General features: G+C 37.0%; 1 protein-coding gene across 1 annotated transcript in view; it reads left to right on the top strand.

Annotated features, from left to right (window-relative positions):
* Nucleotides 1–6: 6 nt before the first annotated feature.
* Nucleotides 7–16573, top strand: part of NPHP3 (nephrocystin 3) — a 30615-nt gene continuing 14048 nt past the window's right edge. Inside the window, exons 1-17 of the mRNA XM_085311864.1 lie at nt 7–379; nt 718–843; nt 2088–2238; nt 3766–3918; nt 5136–5269; nt 5515–5675; nt 7504–7651; nt 8225–8299; nt 8826–9005; nt 10308–10411; nt 11106–11220; nt 12092–12235; nt 12798–12895; nt 13383–13485; nt 14092–14174; nt 15200–15338; nt 16254–16418. Coding sequence (XP_085167990.1) covers nt 26–379; nt 718–843; nt 2088–2238; nt 3766–3918; nt 5136–5269; nt 5515–5675; nt 7504–7651; nt 8225–8299; nt 8826–9005; nt 10308–10411; nt 11106–11220; nt 12092–12235; nt 12798–12895; nt 13383–13485; nt 14092–14174; nt 15200–15338; nt 16254–16418 — 2433 coding nt within the window. The 5' untranslated portion in view covers nt 7–25. The remainder of the gene's footprint in view (nt 380–717; nt 844–2087; nt 2239–3765; nt 3919–5135; nt 5270–5514; nt 5676–7503; nt 7652–8224; nt 8300–8825; nt 9006–10307; nt 10412–11105; nt 11221–12091; nt 12236–12797; nt 12896–13382; nt 13486–14091; nt 14175–15199; nt 15339–16253; nt 16419–16573) is intronic.

Below are 16573 nucleotides of genomic sequence, written 5' to 3'. Positions count from 1 at the left end.
CCCCTCCCTCCCCGCCGCGGCGGCCATGGGGACGGCGTCGTCGCTGGTGAGCCCGGCGGGCGGCGCCGGGGAGGTGATCGAGGACACGTACGGCGGCGGCGGCGGCGAGGCGTGCGAGATCCCCGTGGAGGTGAAGCCCAAGGCGCGGCTGCTGCGCAGCTCCCTGCGGCGCGTCGGGGCGGCGCGGCCCGGCGGCCTCCTGGGCGCCAGCTTCAAGTCGACGGCGTCGGTGCAGGAGCTGGAGTGCGCGGCCGAGTACGAGCGCCTCAAGAAGGAGTACGAGATCTTCCGCGTCAGCAAGAACAACGAGGTGGCCTCCATGGTGAAGAAGGAGGCCAAGCTGGACCGGGAGAACAAGCGGCTGCGCGCGGAGCTGCAGGTGGCCGTCGCCGGGCGGGCGGGAGGCCGTGGGCTGCCACGGCGCCTTCGCGCCCCGAGGCTGCCGCCGCCGCCACCCAGGGCGCTTTCTCCTGCTTCCCGGAGAAGCTGCGCGTGGCGCGGAGGCGGCGGGCGGCTTGTCCTTCCCGAAGGAGGCCCGGCGGCGTCGAGGAGGCGGGCGGGAGGCGTCTGGGCCGGCGGGCGGGAGGCGGCTGCCGGAGGGAGGCCGAGGCGTTTAGACCCCGTTTAGACCTCCGCAGCGCAAAACCAATCTGCCGCTAACCCGCTAGCAGCCTCCTCCGCTTACTGTCGGAGTAACGGCGGGTTAAATCTTTCCAGGCCCTTCAGAAAACGTACCAGAAAATACTTAGAGAGAAGGAGAGCGCGTTGGAAGCCAAATACCAAGCCATGGAGAGAGCTGCTACGTTTGAACATGATCGAGACAAAGTCAAAAGGCAGTTCAAGGTAYGGCTTCGTTCTTCTTTCTCTGGGGAAGTGACCAAAAAAAGGTGAAGATGTCACTCAGTCCCATTCGCCCGATGAACTCTTCTGCGATAGCCTTCGTGAGGACCTCTCCTTCTTAAAAAAGTTGCAGTATCATCGCTATARCTGATTTTTTCCTTCAAGATAATCCTACCAACCTTCTCTGGAAAACTAAGACAAAATTTAAAGAAAATCACTTGTTATGTATTAAAAAGAGACTATGCAGTGGTGAATCTGAAACTAAATTCCTGTGTCATTCTGATACTGGTCCTCACAACTTTTATACCTGAGGGTGACAAGAAAACAGGCTGCTCGACTGTTACTTGTKGAAGGAATGTGTAGATTTAAACACAGACTTTAATTCTTTCTGAGCAATTGCATATTTAGCACTGTAATGTTAACACTTTTAGCTTGCAAGAGAGAAAAGCACATGTGGTGCATCTCTTTCGGCTGCTAAAAGACAACACCGAACTAAGGAAAAGTGGAAAGGCTTTACCTTTAGAATAACTGGAAGGGCCAAGTGGATGCTTCTGCTTTACCCTTGCTGCAGATACTGATCCTTCTACCACCCATAATAAGGCAATATGGCCGTTTTTTGCACTGTTTTCAAGATTACTGACATCCTTAAGTGTAACAGGTGTTAGTGTCTGGTAGATACATAAAAAGAGAAATGTTTTTTGACCTTCTTCAAGAAATCAGACTTAAAGAGTAGTTCTGCTATTTGTATTTAAATCAGTGTTAATGTTTTGCTCTTTTATGATGCTAATATTGTACAAACAGGACAGCTGGAGATGCTTGAKCATTTCTTATTTTAGAAAATTTAAATTACCACAGCAATCAAAAATAAATGCAAGACTATATGTAAATATAAAAACACTTGAAAAGTAAATGGAGACCTTTGAAAAAAGTTATTATATAATGATTTTAAAAAGCACTAAACTTTCAAAGATCAAGAAAATTACTCCTCATTTTTAATGAATTTCTCATATTAAGGCAGACTTATTTTTCAGAATGATATGCTAAGGTTTAAAAGAGTAAAGTTTTAATAGTAGATAATTTCTAACTATGTTTTCTAACTATTTTTTAAGCTCCTGATAGCTTTTTGTTCACATTTTCAAACCTTTCCCTGCTAAGTGAATACTAAAAACTTACACATCCAGGAACTGTTACTGGATTTCCAGAGATTTATGGTTTATACTTCAAAACTATTTTTTTCCTACTCATAGATTTTTAGGGAAACTAAAGAAAATGAGATTCAGGACTTACTGAGGGCCAAACGAGAGCTAGAAGCAAAACTTCAGAGGCTTCAGGCCCAAGGAATTCAAGTGTTTGATCCTGAAGAGTCTGATTCTGATGATAATTGTACAGATGTTACAGGTAAGAATACTGTCCTTTGCATTTTATGTTGAAATATGACTGAAGTCTATGACCGATAAAGCATAAGACAAATATTTATATTCTCTTGATAAAAGGTTTATTAATCTGTGTTCAAAAGCAAAGAATAAAGGGAACTGACTTTACAACTGTAGTTTATATTGTGGAGACTCTAAATTTCTGGTTGTACTCATGGATCAATGAAGAAAATGGAACATTATCTGGAGAGAGTGACTTGAAACTTTCTTGAAGTTGTTCCACAAACAGCTCTGAATTTCATGTTCTCTTCTGAGCTTTCTTCTGCATTCTTTGATTGTAGTTCTTAAGAGATTATGTTCCAAAAGATCCAGAAGTGCGCAGTCGAAACTAGAGGGTATCTTAGATGGGCTTACTGTCCATGGATGATGAAGTATTCCAGGCTCAGCTGCCAAACTCTTCAAAATAGCAATTAGATATTTAACAAATGTGAACTCACCGAAAGAATCATTTCATCAAATAATTTTTTGAAAGGGAAGACCTAGCAAACTTAATGACATACAGGGCAAAAGCTTGCCTATGCTGTGAGTGGTAGCATAACAAGGGATGGATTCAGATAGGTATGTGATTAATCCTCTGGCTTTGCATCTGATTCAAAATACAGCAATAATTGTAGCAGACAGCACCTTAACACAGGTAAGGACTGTTACTTATTGCACTGCAAATGCTTACTGTGGAAATCCTACATTCAAGTGCTGTTGCATTACCTTCACTTTGGTTATTAAGATATGTCAATATTTGTGTCTTTCAAGAGTACAAATGGGCAATCTTTAAAACTAGAAGTATTTCAGAATGAAGTGATTGGCTGTGTGCATAATTATGCATTTGATAATCTCTCTCCCCCTGCCCCACCCCAGATACAGATCATCTTGTTTTCCTTTGCATGCTTTTTCTGTCCTTTTTTTTTGTTAAATTCATTTCTGAATTTTTGCTTCCCTTCCTATGTTTTTCTACATCTTTCTCATTTTCCTTATTTTCAAAATGTAAGTTTTATTTAGTGCCTTGAAAGTTACATATTGGTTGGCAGAGCTGCAATCCAAGCATATGGCAAAGAGATACTGTGAAAGCTCTTTCACACAGTGCGGAAAATTTATTTCAATCCTGACCTACAGCCACTTCATGCTGTTTTAATTGCAGAACTTTCCTGAACAAAAGTTGAACAAAGATTTTATAATGTGCATAAATGACTGCAACAATACTGTGAATTGTTTTCCTTTATGTGATCCAAGTCAGCATTTGAACCCAACAGATGAGAGCAATCCATGTAATAACAAATTCTGTTTGCCTCTTCCTTTAGCTGCCTGACTTCTCAGTGGCTTTGGACTAATGCCCATTTAGAGCTAGAGTACACAAAGGTGCGAGTGAATCTGCTAAAGGAAAAAAAAATTAYAATCATTTGCATGTGAGAGCAGGTTTCAGCTAGAGAATTTAGGATTGATATTTTACCTTGTTTACTGACAATGAAGGCTTTTTTGTTTGTTTTTCACTTCTTAGCTTCTGGGGTGCAATCTGAATACTGGAATGGAGGAGCTTTGGGAAGTGAACCATCCATGGGTAGTATGATGCAACTTCAGCAGTCTTTCAGAGGACCTGAATTTGCTCATAGCTCTATAGATGTTGAGGGACCATTTGCGAACATAAACAGAGGTAAGTAATGGTGTACATGCCAGGTTGTGTTTATATATTTGATGACTATGGTATGTGCAGCAGTGATTTTAGCAAATACCAGTAAATAGTGCTTCACTGTGAATAAACCAAATACCATTTTATTCATACTGATCAAGAAAGATTCTCTCTCTCTCCGTGTCTGTTGGCATTCATTTTTTCTTTTTTAATTCAAATTCTCTACTTCAGTATAAATGTTATGTGGGTATTAGCATGAACTGTTTCCCTATTTTTTTGTTGGATTTGCAGTTTTTGACTCAGCTTAGGGGGTAGTTCTTGGAAATCTGACTGCAAGACCAGGATGTATACATTATTACATGAATCYGTGCAAGAAATTATTAGTTATATCTAATAATTCAAATATTACACTGTTGATATCAATAGTTCTTGTTGTATAACAGTGTTTGCCACATGGCCTCTTGCAAGTTGTCTTCTGGTGCTCTGCTTTCTTCCACTGCTTGTGGAACCCCTAGAAACTGTCCTTAGCATTGGCTTTGAAGGTAGTTCCTCCCTTTTTTTGTTCAGTCTCTCAGGCTCTGATACAGAAATCTCTCGGTGCGAAGTTGAAGGGACGGGTCTGCTCTTTGGTGCCTCCAACTTCATATACTAATCCTGTCATCATGCCAGATGGTACTGAAAGGGCAGTGTATCCCTTTTAGTAATCACAATCACAAAATGAGTAGCAAGAGAAGTTTTTAAAGTTCCTTATTTCTACAGTGAATTGACATACGATACAAATGTGGAAAGCAAGGGACTTTATCTCAAGAAGAAGAACTTTCCATATTATTTCACTGGTATTTATTAGCATGGTTTAACTGAAATACATGTAAAACTGAAAAAAAAAGTAGATTATGGGTGATTTTTATTATTCCTGGATGTTTTSTTTTGTTTTACAACCATCAACTTGGTTTTGTGGATACATTTCATCCATCCATTAAAGGAAATATGACTGTGGTGATAACATGAATATATTTAACACTATTATGTTTTGCCACATTGTCAAATTATATGGTTTTATAAAAATATAATTATATGAGTCCTTTAAATTGAAAATTTAAAAATTAAATCAAAAAGAGTTGAGTGAAAATGTTACTACTATTTTAGATAAAGTGGAGTATTCATAATGTTAAGAAGTGACTTTATCTGCTATATAATGTAGTCAGATCTGAAGATCTCTGACTCCGTTCTTTTGTTTGCAGATGACTGGGATGCTGCTGTTGCTAGTTTGTTACAGGTTACGCCTCTGTTTTCCCACTCTCTGTGGAGTAACACAGTAAGATGTTTTATTATTAGTACTGAAGAGACTCAACCAGAAGTGGACATCTTCATTAGGGTGAGAACCTCACAAACTTGCATTAACTGATATGCTGAGTTTCATTTCCACTGTGAAACTTACTCAAAAATTCCTCCAATATTCCACAAAAGCTTTAGTAACTGATTTCAGTGAAGTTGGAGGTAATATTGTCAAGGACTTCAGGGGAAGAAACTGCATAGAGGAAAGGAACTGTGATTTATCTAGCAATCCTTACTGTTATGCAGATTTAGTAATAAAGCACAGTTATTCAAATTTGCTTTCAGAACTACTCACCAAAACTTCAAAGAATCTGTGAAACAATGGGATACTTCTTTCAAGTTATTCATTTTCCAGCAGAAAATGAAAGTCATTTTAAGGATGTAAGAAAATGGGAAATTGAAAAAAGTTCATTAGTCATTTTGCTCTTACATTTAACTTTGCCAAGGTAAGTATTTTCTGGTCTAGTGAAGCAAAGGGAAACTGGCAATTATGCAGAGTGCATAGCTTATTTAAATGTATGTGATCCTTTGCTCAGTACATTTCCTAAGCTAGTAGCTTCTAAATCATACTCCTTCAAACTTCAGATTTACTAGTGTAGACAGTTCACAGAATGTATCAGCTTCATAACATTTCCTTTCTTCTTCTAGCTATAGGTTCTATTAAAATGCAGCATGAAAGATGTCTTCATAACAATACGCAAATTTTATGCCTTCCAAGAACAGCTCTCTGCTGTGCATATTGCTGGAATCTTAGGAATTGAAGGAATTGAAGATAGTTGGGATGAATGTTATTCTGTGTTTTTCATTTCTTTATCTATCCCTAAGCCTGTCTATACTATTTCAGTTTTATTCTATTACGTGTTATTTTCTCTCTCTGGCTCTTTCTGGATTGATTTCATGGCTCTTCTATATGGCAACTTACACTAGCCCTTTATAGCTTTGTTTACTAAAGTAATGGTATTTTATAACAAATAGTATTGCAGTGTTTTTTTATTTGTTCAGTGAGTAATTGGCTAACTTTCTAGAAGAACCATGACTTCCTAAATGAGAAACACTGAACTAAGGTTATTTCCATCCATTAGGATTATTTCTGTTGTATTTTTCCTTTCACTGAAGAACAGAAAAAAGGGTTCAGAAAAGATAATATTCAGGATCATGGAGTGATTATTCCAGAACATCTGTATGAAAGTAATAATCAGTAAATATGTTAAGTTTCACATTTCACAACTGCCATATTAATGGAGCTCTTGTATTAACTAGACCTGCTGTTTCTTTCTGTAAAACATCTTTCCCTAGAGAACTAAATGCTAGCTTGAGATACTAGTAGCTAAGAGTTACAGCAGTGGAGTGCCTCAGGGAACAGTCAGGTACTACAGAAAATTTTGATTTGTGTTCATAGAGGAATTGGGCTAGAGCTGCCATACTTTTATGCCCTTAGGAAGAAGAATGTGTTAGCAGGTGAGGGGCCATTGGCACCCTGAAAGACTGTTGCCAAATAGTGGGCCACAAGTTTTTTGTATGTGGGCCACAAGCGTTTAAGAATGAAATCCATATTGAAAAGTGTCTCAAAAAACCTCAGGAGGGTTTTCTGCCAACAATATTCATTTATAGAGTCTTCTTGTACAAAAACTATGATGAAAATTGTAGTGCTCATATGAAGAAAATAATGTGTAAGAGATCTGCCATTACATAGTTGTATAATACCTTCTATAGAACAGCAATAGATCACTGGGTATAACAACATGGAATCGAGGTGATTATTCCTTTACACATACAAAGTGCTTTTGAGATCAGAGATCTATAATTCTCCATTTCAACTAGTACAGACTAAGAGACCTGGCCTATGTCTTAATAAATATGAAGGAACTTTTCCTAAAAACATCAAGAAGAAGAACAGAGCTTTCAAATAAGTGATGGCAGGACGTAAATGTGACACTCATTCATCACATATGAATCCATGTTATTTTGATGCAGGACAATTAGTTTTCACTTAGTAATGTGACAGGAACATCAAGTTTTGATTTAAAAAGCAGCAACGTAAAAAATAATAAATGATTTTGATGTTTTTGATACAAATAGCAGAAATTATTCTTTTAGCTGTTCCTTGCTTCAGAGTTTATCTTAAATTCTCTGCTGAAATACTTGGTTGACCTTGTGAAAAGGTATGACCTTTGAATTAGATTTTGCAGTGAAACCTGTCTTCGGAGCTTGTGTTGATTGAACTATTTACTACAGCAGTGTAATATAGCACAAGAATGCTGATTTCCAATCTAGTTGTTTGTTGGAGGACTATGAAGAAGCCTTCTTGAGAAATCCAGAAGAAAAGCCCCGTGTGATTTACCACAGAATGGAAGATGACAAAGAGAGCTCAGTCTTGGTGCAGCAGTTAATTGAGCAAATTTGTTATGTGAACAAAGCAAAGGTATGGCACTTTAAAGATACCTGAGTTTTAAAAGGCTGCTTTCCTGTTATGAACAAGAGAGTGCTAGTAGCATCACATTTTAGGAGAAATTGCATTGCACTCTTTCTGGATGTGTGTAATACAATTATATGAGTAGATAGATGAAGCTCATTTTATGAAGATTATGAAATTTTCATTAGCAAGAAAGAAAACCCACTGCATTTTCACTGGAAAAAAACCCATGTGCTATAGAGATAAAGTTTCTCACCTATGTTTAGCCATCTAAATCTAGGAAAAATTGTTTGTCCAAATTCCCTCTGTAGCCACTTGGGGCGGAGGGGAAGGAAAGAGATTACCTCTAGAGAGATTCCTTTCATCTGAACATAGATCACTTGACTTTAATCTCTATAGAGAGGACTGTTGAGACAGCTGAGACTAGATGCCAAATTTTCAAATACTTAGACAAGATGAAACCTACCTAAGAAGTAAAACAGAATGGAATTTGAATATGTTAGAATGTTTTTGTGGGAAGTCATAAATACTGTTCCCCATTAGTTTCAGAGTTGTTACATGCCTTGCCATTTACTTTTTCAGATGATTGATCATATGGGAAGTGTGGAGGAAGGAGCATATGAAATCTATAATTGTGTGGAAAAGATAATTAAACAGGTAGAATACCTGATGCATTTCACCTTTTTCTGTTACTACTCTGATTTCTGATTTTAAAATCTCATTGTGATTGCTAAATGCTACTTTAATGTAATTCAAAGGTCTTCATGTGTTTTATCATTAGTAGCTGGCTAGCAAGAAACTCTGCAAGTGGGAAGAAAATCCAATTGGGCAGTACCCAAGGGCAGAAGCAGTAGAAAGGGATCAGATAGGTTGTAAATTCTCTGTTAACATCATATTTCATATCATGGGATAAGGAGAGACTGCATAGTCTTTATCCTCTCCTGTGATGAGTAGCTTCCCCTGAGAAGCTAAAACCAGTGTCCTGAGATCTGTGCATTGAATATTCACTTGGAATCATTTAATTACCCATTTAGTTATGTTTGCTGCTAGCCTAAAAGGGAATGGGCCTACTGGTGTTAGTAGAGTTGCAATCATATACAGTGGAATTGAGAAGAGTATCAGAAGTGCCTGTACTTAAGAACTGCAGTTGCAATTTTTTCCTTCTAGTTTTCTTGTTACTCAGGATATATTGGGCTGTGAAATGACAGAACTAGAAGGCAAGGATTTAGGTAATAAGGAAGAGTCGAACACTCCTGAAGAGGAAGTTTTTGGTGATGTACTGTGGGATGCACATGATGAACAAGAACAGATGGAAGCTTTCCAGCAGGCCTCTAACTCAACATGTGAGCTGGGATTTGAGAAAGTAAGTATTTTAGAAATGTATGAAATGAAGAGAAAGCTATCACTCGCTTTGTCTCTGGTGTGGCAAGATACACTTCTGCAGAGGGAACTGTGTCTGAGAGCATCCTTTTAGGGCTGTTATTCCTTTGGCTCGAAGAAACCATATGTATTATGTAGATGACATACTTGTTTTCTGGGAGTTATGCCAGTTTGCCTGTTACTGAGTGGCATTGATGAAGAAGTGATTGCTGTTCCTGCACTGGAGAAAAACACTGTAACTGTATGCCAGAAATAGGGCGTCCCAGGCTTTTGAAGTCTATAGAAAAAGCTCTGAATGTGTTTTTGAAGGAAATGAGAGCTCTGTCTTGACACCTTAAGTTTTGAAGATCAATAATAAAAAGGTTTCATCTGATCTTTTAGCCATTCATGTGTGAGAATAACACAGGAAAATTTAGAGAGTTGCTTGGTAACTCCATAGTTCCTCACTATTTGAAATCAAATTTCTAAAACATTTCAAAGTAGGAGTATATACAGGGAAGGTAGAATAAGTGTATGAAGAAGAACCTTGAAAGTGGTCTGTAGCAAAGACTGATGTTACAGCTGAATTTGTTCAACGTTCTTTGATGTTGTGTTATAATACAGGGATTAAGTTTCTCTATTATTATGATTAAATTATTAGCACCTCTGTTTTATTAGCACAGCTTTTCTTTTGATTTCATTATTCATGTATTGGCAGGGGGTTGGAAAAATTTGCCATCTTTTTTGCATACTAGAACACTTAATAGAATAGTGATAGAATACACACATATGTGCACCTTAATCCAGCCTCTACTTCCTCTGTGCAGTGACAAACTGTTTCTCCCAAGTGGATGAAAGGGTTTTATTTTATGGCCCTGAACTCTACCACARCATTGTTGGGCATTCATGTGGTGAAAGAAAACTTCTCGTTTGTCTGCTTGGTGCCTCAAAATGTAATAGCAGATGTCAACTCTGAAAGCTAAGTCCTGGCAAACAGGACCTAACTGCTTTGCTATAACAACACCAGCTCAGTTTATTAGCCCTAAAAATTCCTACTGAACCAAATTAAAAARAAAAAACATATTCATGTATTTTATGCTTTCTTTAAACGAGGTAATAAATTTAGTATTTTCAGTGTTTCATTAATAAAGTTATTTCCATATGTATAGAGTTACGTTTTAGTATTTATCCTCTTACCTCAATAAATCTGCACATGCATTTTGTAATTAGGCAGTTTACCATATCAAGCAGTATATTCCTTCCTTAAACAGTGAAATACTTTGTAATGGTTGTTTCTTTCCTATAGTATTTTGAACGTCTGAATGACCTGGTAGCAGCACCAGCACCTATTCCACCTCTGCTTGTCTCAGGAGGACCAGGCTCTGGGAAATCTCTCCTTCTGTCAAAATGGTAGTTTAAAAAATAATTTTTCCATGTATGAAATTTAAGGAAAAGGTTTCAATTACATTTTAAGCATCATATCAGCTTAATTAGAAGTAAAATGGGAGGGATTAAGAAGCACTGAAGTTAGGAAAACATCCTGGAAAGATTTGTAATAATTGASTAGCTAATTCCATCTCAACAGGTTTTAATACCTCTGTGACTCCAACTGTAAAGGCCTATGTATCTGTCTTTGCACAGCATTAATAGATGATTTCAGTAACTCAGTAGTTCTGTCCTTCTCTGATAGCCAAGTGGGGTCCTTTGGAGTCTTTTGCTGAAACAAATGGAAGGAAGGATCTGACCTAATAATTTGTCCCAGAAATGCATTTTGCAGTCACTTGCAGGCTGCGATAGAATTTACTGCCCTAAAAATAATAGTGTCATTGGTTSTTAAAAGCTCAGTAACATGTGACTGTTTAGAGCCAGGAAGGGCAGTTGTTAATGGCTACCAGTTCTGGGGAGATCAAGAATGGAAACTGACATAAAAAGTTCATTTATAGCTTACAAAATGCCTGATTTACTATGCAAGATAAGATAAATACCAAACACCACTCCGTAACATACCTTATCTCCTTTAGTAAAACTGATTATTTTTATTTGAGATGAAAATATATGTGCAAGAATGTGGTCTGTTAGGTGCTTTTTTTATTTCTGTCATTAGGATTCAATTGCAGCAGAAGCATTCACCAAACACACTAATTCTTTATCACTTTGTGGGGAGGCCCATGTCTACCAGTTCAGAATCTTCACTGATAATAAAACGCCTTACTTTAAAGGTATGCTATATTATTACTTACCTGGCATAGCTTGATTCTTTAGAAAGTAGTGTCAGTATGTGTGTGTCAAAAGATACAAATTTTTATGGGCTTTTCTACATCAGCTAAGAGTAACACAGACAAAGGGCATAATAGAAGTGGGAGCTCTCATCCTATATGTTGAATGCAGATCAATTAAAAAGCATCTCTGGGATTTTCTTAATAGATTGGCATTAGCAATTATGCTTACAGTGACCAATATTGATGGCTTATGAAACCATGTAAACTTCCTCCAAAATTTCCTGCCATCTGGCCAGAGAGAGAAGCAGGTGGTATCTCTTCTGTCTGTGCATTTAGAAACCTGAGGCTGCATTTGCCAGTTGGCACCATATTGTTCCTAGACTAGTCTCTCTCCTATGTTAATTTATTTTTGAAGTATGTGTTTGATATGTGGGGAATAAATGCGGAGTATTTGTGTGCCAGGATCTGAGTTTTTTTTTTTTTTCCTTTGCATAATGCTACTGAGGACCTCACAGGATTAAAGCCTTTAGAAAAACAAAATCGATTRTGGGCCCCTTGCAATTTTCTCATGTATTTTAGAAATCTGCATATTTAAACCTGTCCAACTTTTAAGCCTTTTTAAATCTCTRAATCCTTTGTGCACTGTATAAAAATTGTCCCTCTATAATTTATGCAATGAGTTCTGTAAGTACTTTTTGGATTTAACATTTGCCAGCTTTCTTCATCTAGTAGCAGGAAAGCAACCTCTGAGCTTGACTAGAAAAATTGCCCCAAGAAGGAGTGATTTTTCTCTTGTGTTGATAGGTCTGTCTTCAGCTCTGCTAGTTGTTATTTAAGATAGAATTTTTAATTTATGTTTATAATTCTGCAGCTTATGCAACATTCTTGGTTAGTGTCACCTTTGACATTGGATCCAGCTAAACTTCTGGAAGAGTTTCCCCGTTGGCTGGAAAAACTTTCTGCACGTCACCAAGGCAGCATTATTATAATTATTGATTCTATTGACCAAATACAGGTATGTTTTCAAAATATTTACTGTTTGCCAATCTAAAACAAACTTTTGTGAGTGCAGTAGGTTCAGTGATATCTATGTAACAGTAGTATTAACATTTACTTTTCTATAAAGAGTACATAAAATAATTTGTGGTTAGTGCTTTAATTTAGTGCATTAGTGCAATTAGTGATTTAAGTAGTGGATTAAAAATAGTCTATCATTTTTATAGGTAACATTCATGGGTTTTTTTTTTTTTTGATGCGTCTTAACACCCTAGTGTTTGAGCAGTCTGGTTACATTATTTATCCAAAGGTTCAGACTTGTGAGCTGACCTAGTAGGCATGTAAATAGCCTAGTCTTTATGCAGAGAGCTTTTGAATAATAGTATTCTGTCTGCTTTGTATAGTGTCCAATCATGCTGATACATACCAAGAATTAGATCTTAAGCAATTTTTAAGGACCTTGGAGAATTTAAGACTCCTTTCACTGAGCTAAACTGTTAATGAAACCCATAAACTTCTAGTTCTTTTTAATTTTTTTTGAACAACCTGTGTATTAAGTAACCAAAATCATCTTTTTTAAGCAAGCTGAAAAGCATATGAAATGGCTGATAGATCCTCTACCAGTGAACGTAAGAATGATTGTGTCAGTGAATGTAGAAACATGCCCACAGGCTTGGAGGTATGTTATATTCCTGGGACGTTTCGAAGAAATCTGGGTTAAAATTACTATTTTAAATTACCCTTACTGGTTGAAGAACAAAAGGCCAAATTTCTCAAGGCCTGGAAATGTAATGAACRCAGTCAGGTTTTGGAGCCATAGAGGATGATGGAAGCTTCTCTTTTGATACTGCAATGAGAACACATTTTAACTGTTGTGAAACTGTGCTTTTGTTTTATGTTGCTGGATCTTTCCACATGAGCATGTGAAAGYGAATATTAAGTGTAGTCACATGCACATCAAGAGCAGTGTACAGTGAGTAGATTCAGGATAAGGCTAAAAATGGAATTTTGACTTTTGAAGGCTAGACTTTCTTAGTAGCAGGGAATAGGTTCAATTACTGCTTTGATATCAATCTTTAAAAAACTTTACAACTTTTATGTCTTTTTTTCCTTTTTTGTGCTGCTTAATGAGGTCTGAATGCAATTTTGTTCTCTGTTGCTGAAAGGTTGTGGCCCACTCTTCATCTTGATCCACTGAATTCCAAAGATGTTAAATCTCTCATTAGTGCAGAATGTAACTCTGCAAATGTTAAATTGACTAAAGAGCAGGTATGTCTGTTGCAGTTCTTTAAAACTACAAGTACCTCACTCTGCTATAACTTTTAATGAAAACATGGAAAGAGGAAATAAGCACAGCTGCCAGAAGAAAGTAATATAAACAGTACTGGTCAGGACAGCATGCGATTTGAATATTTTATACTTTAAGGCTCATAGCACCAAATACAGATGGAACAGCCAGCATAAATTATTAACAACGAAAAAAAGTGTATAATTGCACATATTGCTGTGAACATTTTCTTTCATTTTGGAATCGTAAAAGCTTTAGTGTCGCGTAATACCCTAACAATGATTGGTTAAGTGGAAAAAAAGCATTTTGTCTTTTTGCCTTGGGAACTGATTCTGAAATATAATCTTCATCTTTAGTAATCTGTTGATTAGACTGTAACTCTTTTGATCCTAAACTTGAAAGGAAATTTTCACCTGTATGCTGCACTACCTGGAAAAACACACAGTATTTTCTTACAATAGTTACTATACCATACTCTTCAGATGTTACATGTAAAAGTATATCTACAACTCTTGTCAAATCATTAACTTTTGATTGGTTTGGTTAATTTTACCTTGGCCCACAGAATTTTGCTTAAAATATTGTAGGAGAAGAAGCTTGAGAGACACTGTCGCTCTGCTACAACTTGCAATGCCTTGTATGTCACTCTTCTGGGTAAAACTATTGCCTGGTAAGTTGACATGATCCTGAAATTACTATGTTTATCACTATGTCAGAAAGTGCCAAGTAGCTTTGCTGCATTTTTAAATACATTGATATAAGAAAAAATAGCAGAATAAAATAGAAAGTTATTCCTCCTTCATTGACTGTGGATTAAACAGGAGAAAAGATCAGCAAATCTGTGATTTCTGTAATTTTAATACTGAGTGAATCCAGATAGTTTGATCTGTCTGTTTTTAAGCCTTTTTTTTTTTTTTTTTTTTTTTCTTTCTATTACTTTTTTTTCTGGGTGTATCAGTTGCTTTAATGCTTTTTAATGTTATTTGGAGGAGTTGGTATTGTTCTGTTACATGCTTTAATTGAGATTGGTTGGGTTTACTGATGTACCAGGTAGTTTGCACTTTATATTTAAGTCTAAAAGGGAGCTCAGTAATTGTTTTGTCTGCCATCCTTTACACAGTATTTTGCCCTGTAATTCCTGCTGTTCAGAAAACTAATTTTCTGTGCAACAGAATGTGTAATAAGTGCATTAGTTTATTATTAACCTAGATTTATCTTGCTGAGAAATACTTGTTTTTAATATAGAGACTCCCAAAAGATTATACTTAAATAATGTAGTTGAGTTGACTGATTTTCATTATTTTGGGAGTTTTATTTTATGTTTTAGAATGCTTACTTGCTGTTGAAAGTCTTGCTTCATATATACACTAAATGCAGTTACGGCATCTAGTTTTGTATTTCTGTCTTTATCCAACTTAATGTTCTCATTCTGTGTTCCTGTTGAAGGAAAAGAACACTACAGTGTATTTTGGGAGGAAATAAGAATGTTGTAGATATTTAGAAAAATCAGGCAATATGACAGCAGTTGGCTTCAGGAATATCTCTTTCAGGTTTGATCTTGCCAGGTGCTGTGCATCTTTTAAACACAGTAGGAATTCAGATCACTGTTGAGATGGAGCTCTTTGGTAGTTTCAGTTCATCTTGCTCAGCCAAATCGAATTTGTTAAACCATGCTCTTTTTGTCCATCTGCTCAGTGCTGGAAGTACAGGAAATATTGATGAAACCCTTCAACAGTGTTTCCAGTGTCAAGACACAGTGTCACTCTACAGGCTTGTTCTGCGATCAGTTCAAGAGTCGTTGAGGAACGACAAAGAGAAAGATCTTTTGAAAGAGGTAAGAAGAGAATACTTCAGTGTTTATACAGGAAATGTATATTCTTTCCTGTAGACAATTTTTATTAAACGAAAAGTAAATACAGGTTTATGTTGGTTCCTATGTACAATTCAGAGATCATTGCATTATTAGTGTAGAAGGGACAGTTGTGACCTCTTTGTCTTAAATTTCAACTAAGGTATTATCAAAAGTAGAACAGAACCGTGGCGCTATTGCATAATGTAACATCAGCACTACMTTTGGTGTCCTAATCCAATGATTAACTATTATATCTGCTAAAATTTTACACCACATTTCTAATATAAATTCATTTAGATTTACTTTTTAGACAAGACCTTTATAACAATTACCTGCTAAACCAGAGAAACTCCATTATCAGAATTTGTTTTGCATATCAAACTACTACTGAACCTTCTTTTGATAAGCTAATTTGAGCATGGTAAATATAATCAACGCACAATATCTTGTGAATACAAGACACCACTTGTTTTGTGGTTCCTCTCCATGCTTCTGCAGAACTTCCTTGAGTTGTGTGGAACATTTATTGAATTAGGAAATGATCCTCAACAATTACTAGAAATTCCAGTAGTGTTTTGGTTCTGACGGTGTGAAAACTTTGGCATGCTTTACTTAGGTGAAAGTCCCTTATGATAATAGAATTACTGTTAGCTGAAATGTTTCGGAGGAAAGTTTCTGGAGCCATTTTTTGTCATAGATGTCAGTTAAAATACTAATCCATTATCACTGAGGATTGTTCTTTGAGGACAGAAAAGGGAAAGAGTTAATGTAAGTAGTTTTGTTCTTAGCGCATAAAGTTATACAATGATACACAGTATTTTTCTTAGAATTTCAGGCTAACTGAACTCTGCTGCAAATATTGCTAAGTGTGCAAGGTACTTTTTCTGCTTTCTGTAGGTTCTGTGTGTTATTGGTGTTAGCCACAATGGTATGAGTGAGTCAGAACTGATGGAACTTTATCCTGAACTGTCTTCTGCAATGCTAGCCTCGCTCGTTCACAGCCTGCACAAAATGTGTTTGCTGACGTATGGCTGTGGTTTGCTAAAATTCCAGCACCTCCAGGTAATTTTTATAATTCTAAACATGTGTAAGTGAAACTTCAGCAGTGCAAAAGCTTTCAGACTCTGGTTGCAGACTCTGGTTTTGACTGTATTAAGTTAAATGTGGGGAGCGTTTGAGTCCATTTGTGTTTACTCAGCTTTACAACTAGTTACATC

This window comes from Rhea americana, unplaced genomic scaffold, assembly GCF_003343005.1.
Source record: "Rhea americana isolate MKP2758 unplaced genomic scaffold, rheAme1 scaffold_35, whole genome shotgun sequence".
Taxonomy (NCBI): domain Eukaryota; kingdom Metazoa; phylum Chordata; class Aves; order Rheiformes; family Rheidae; genus Rhea; species Rhea americana.
Note: the sequence above shows the minus strand (reverse complement) of the source record. Positions and strands in the feature narration are given on the sequence as shown.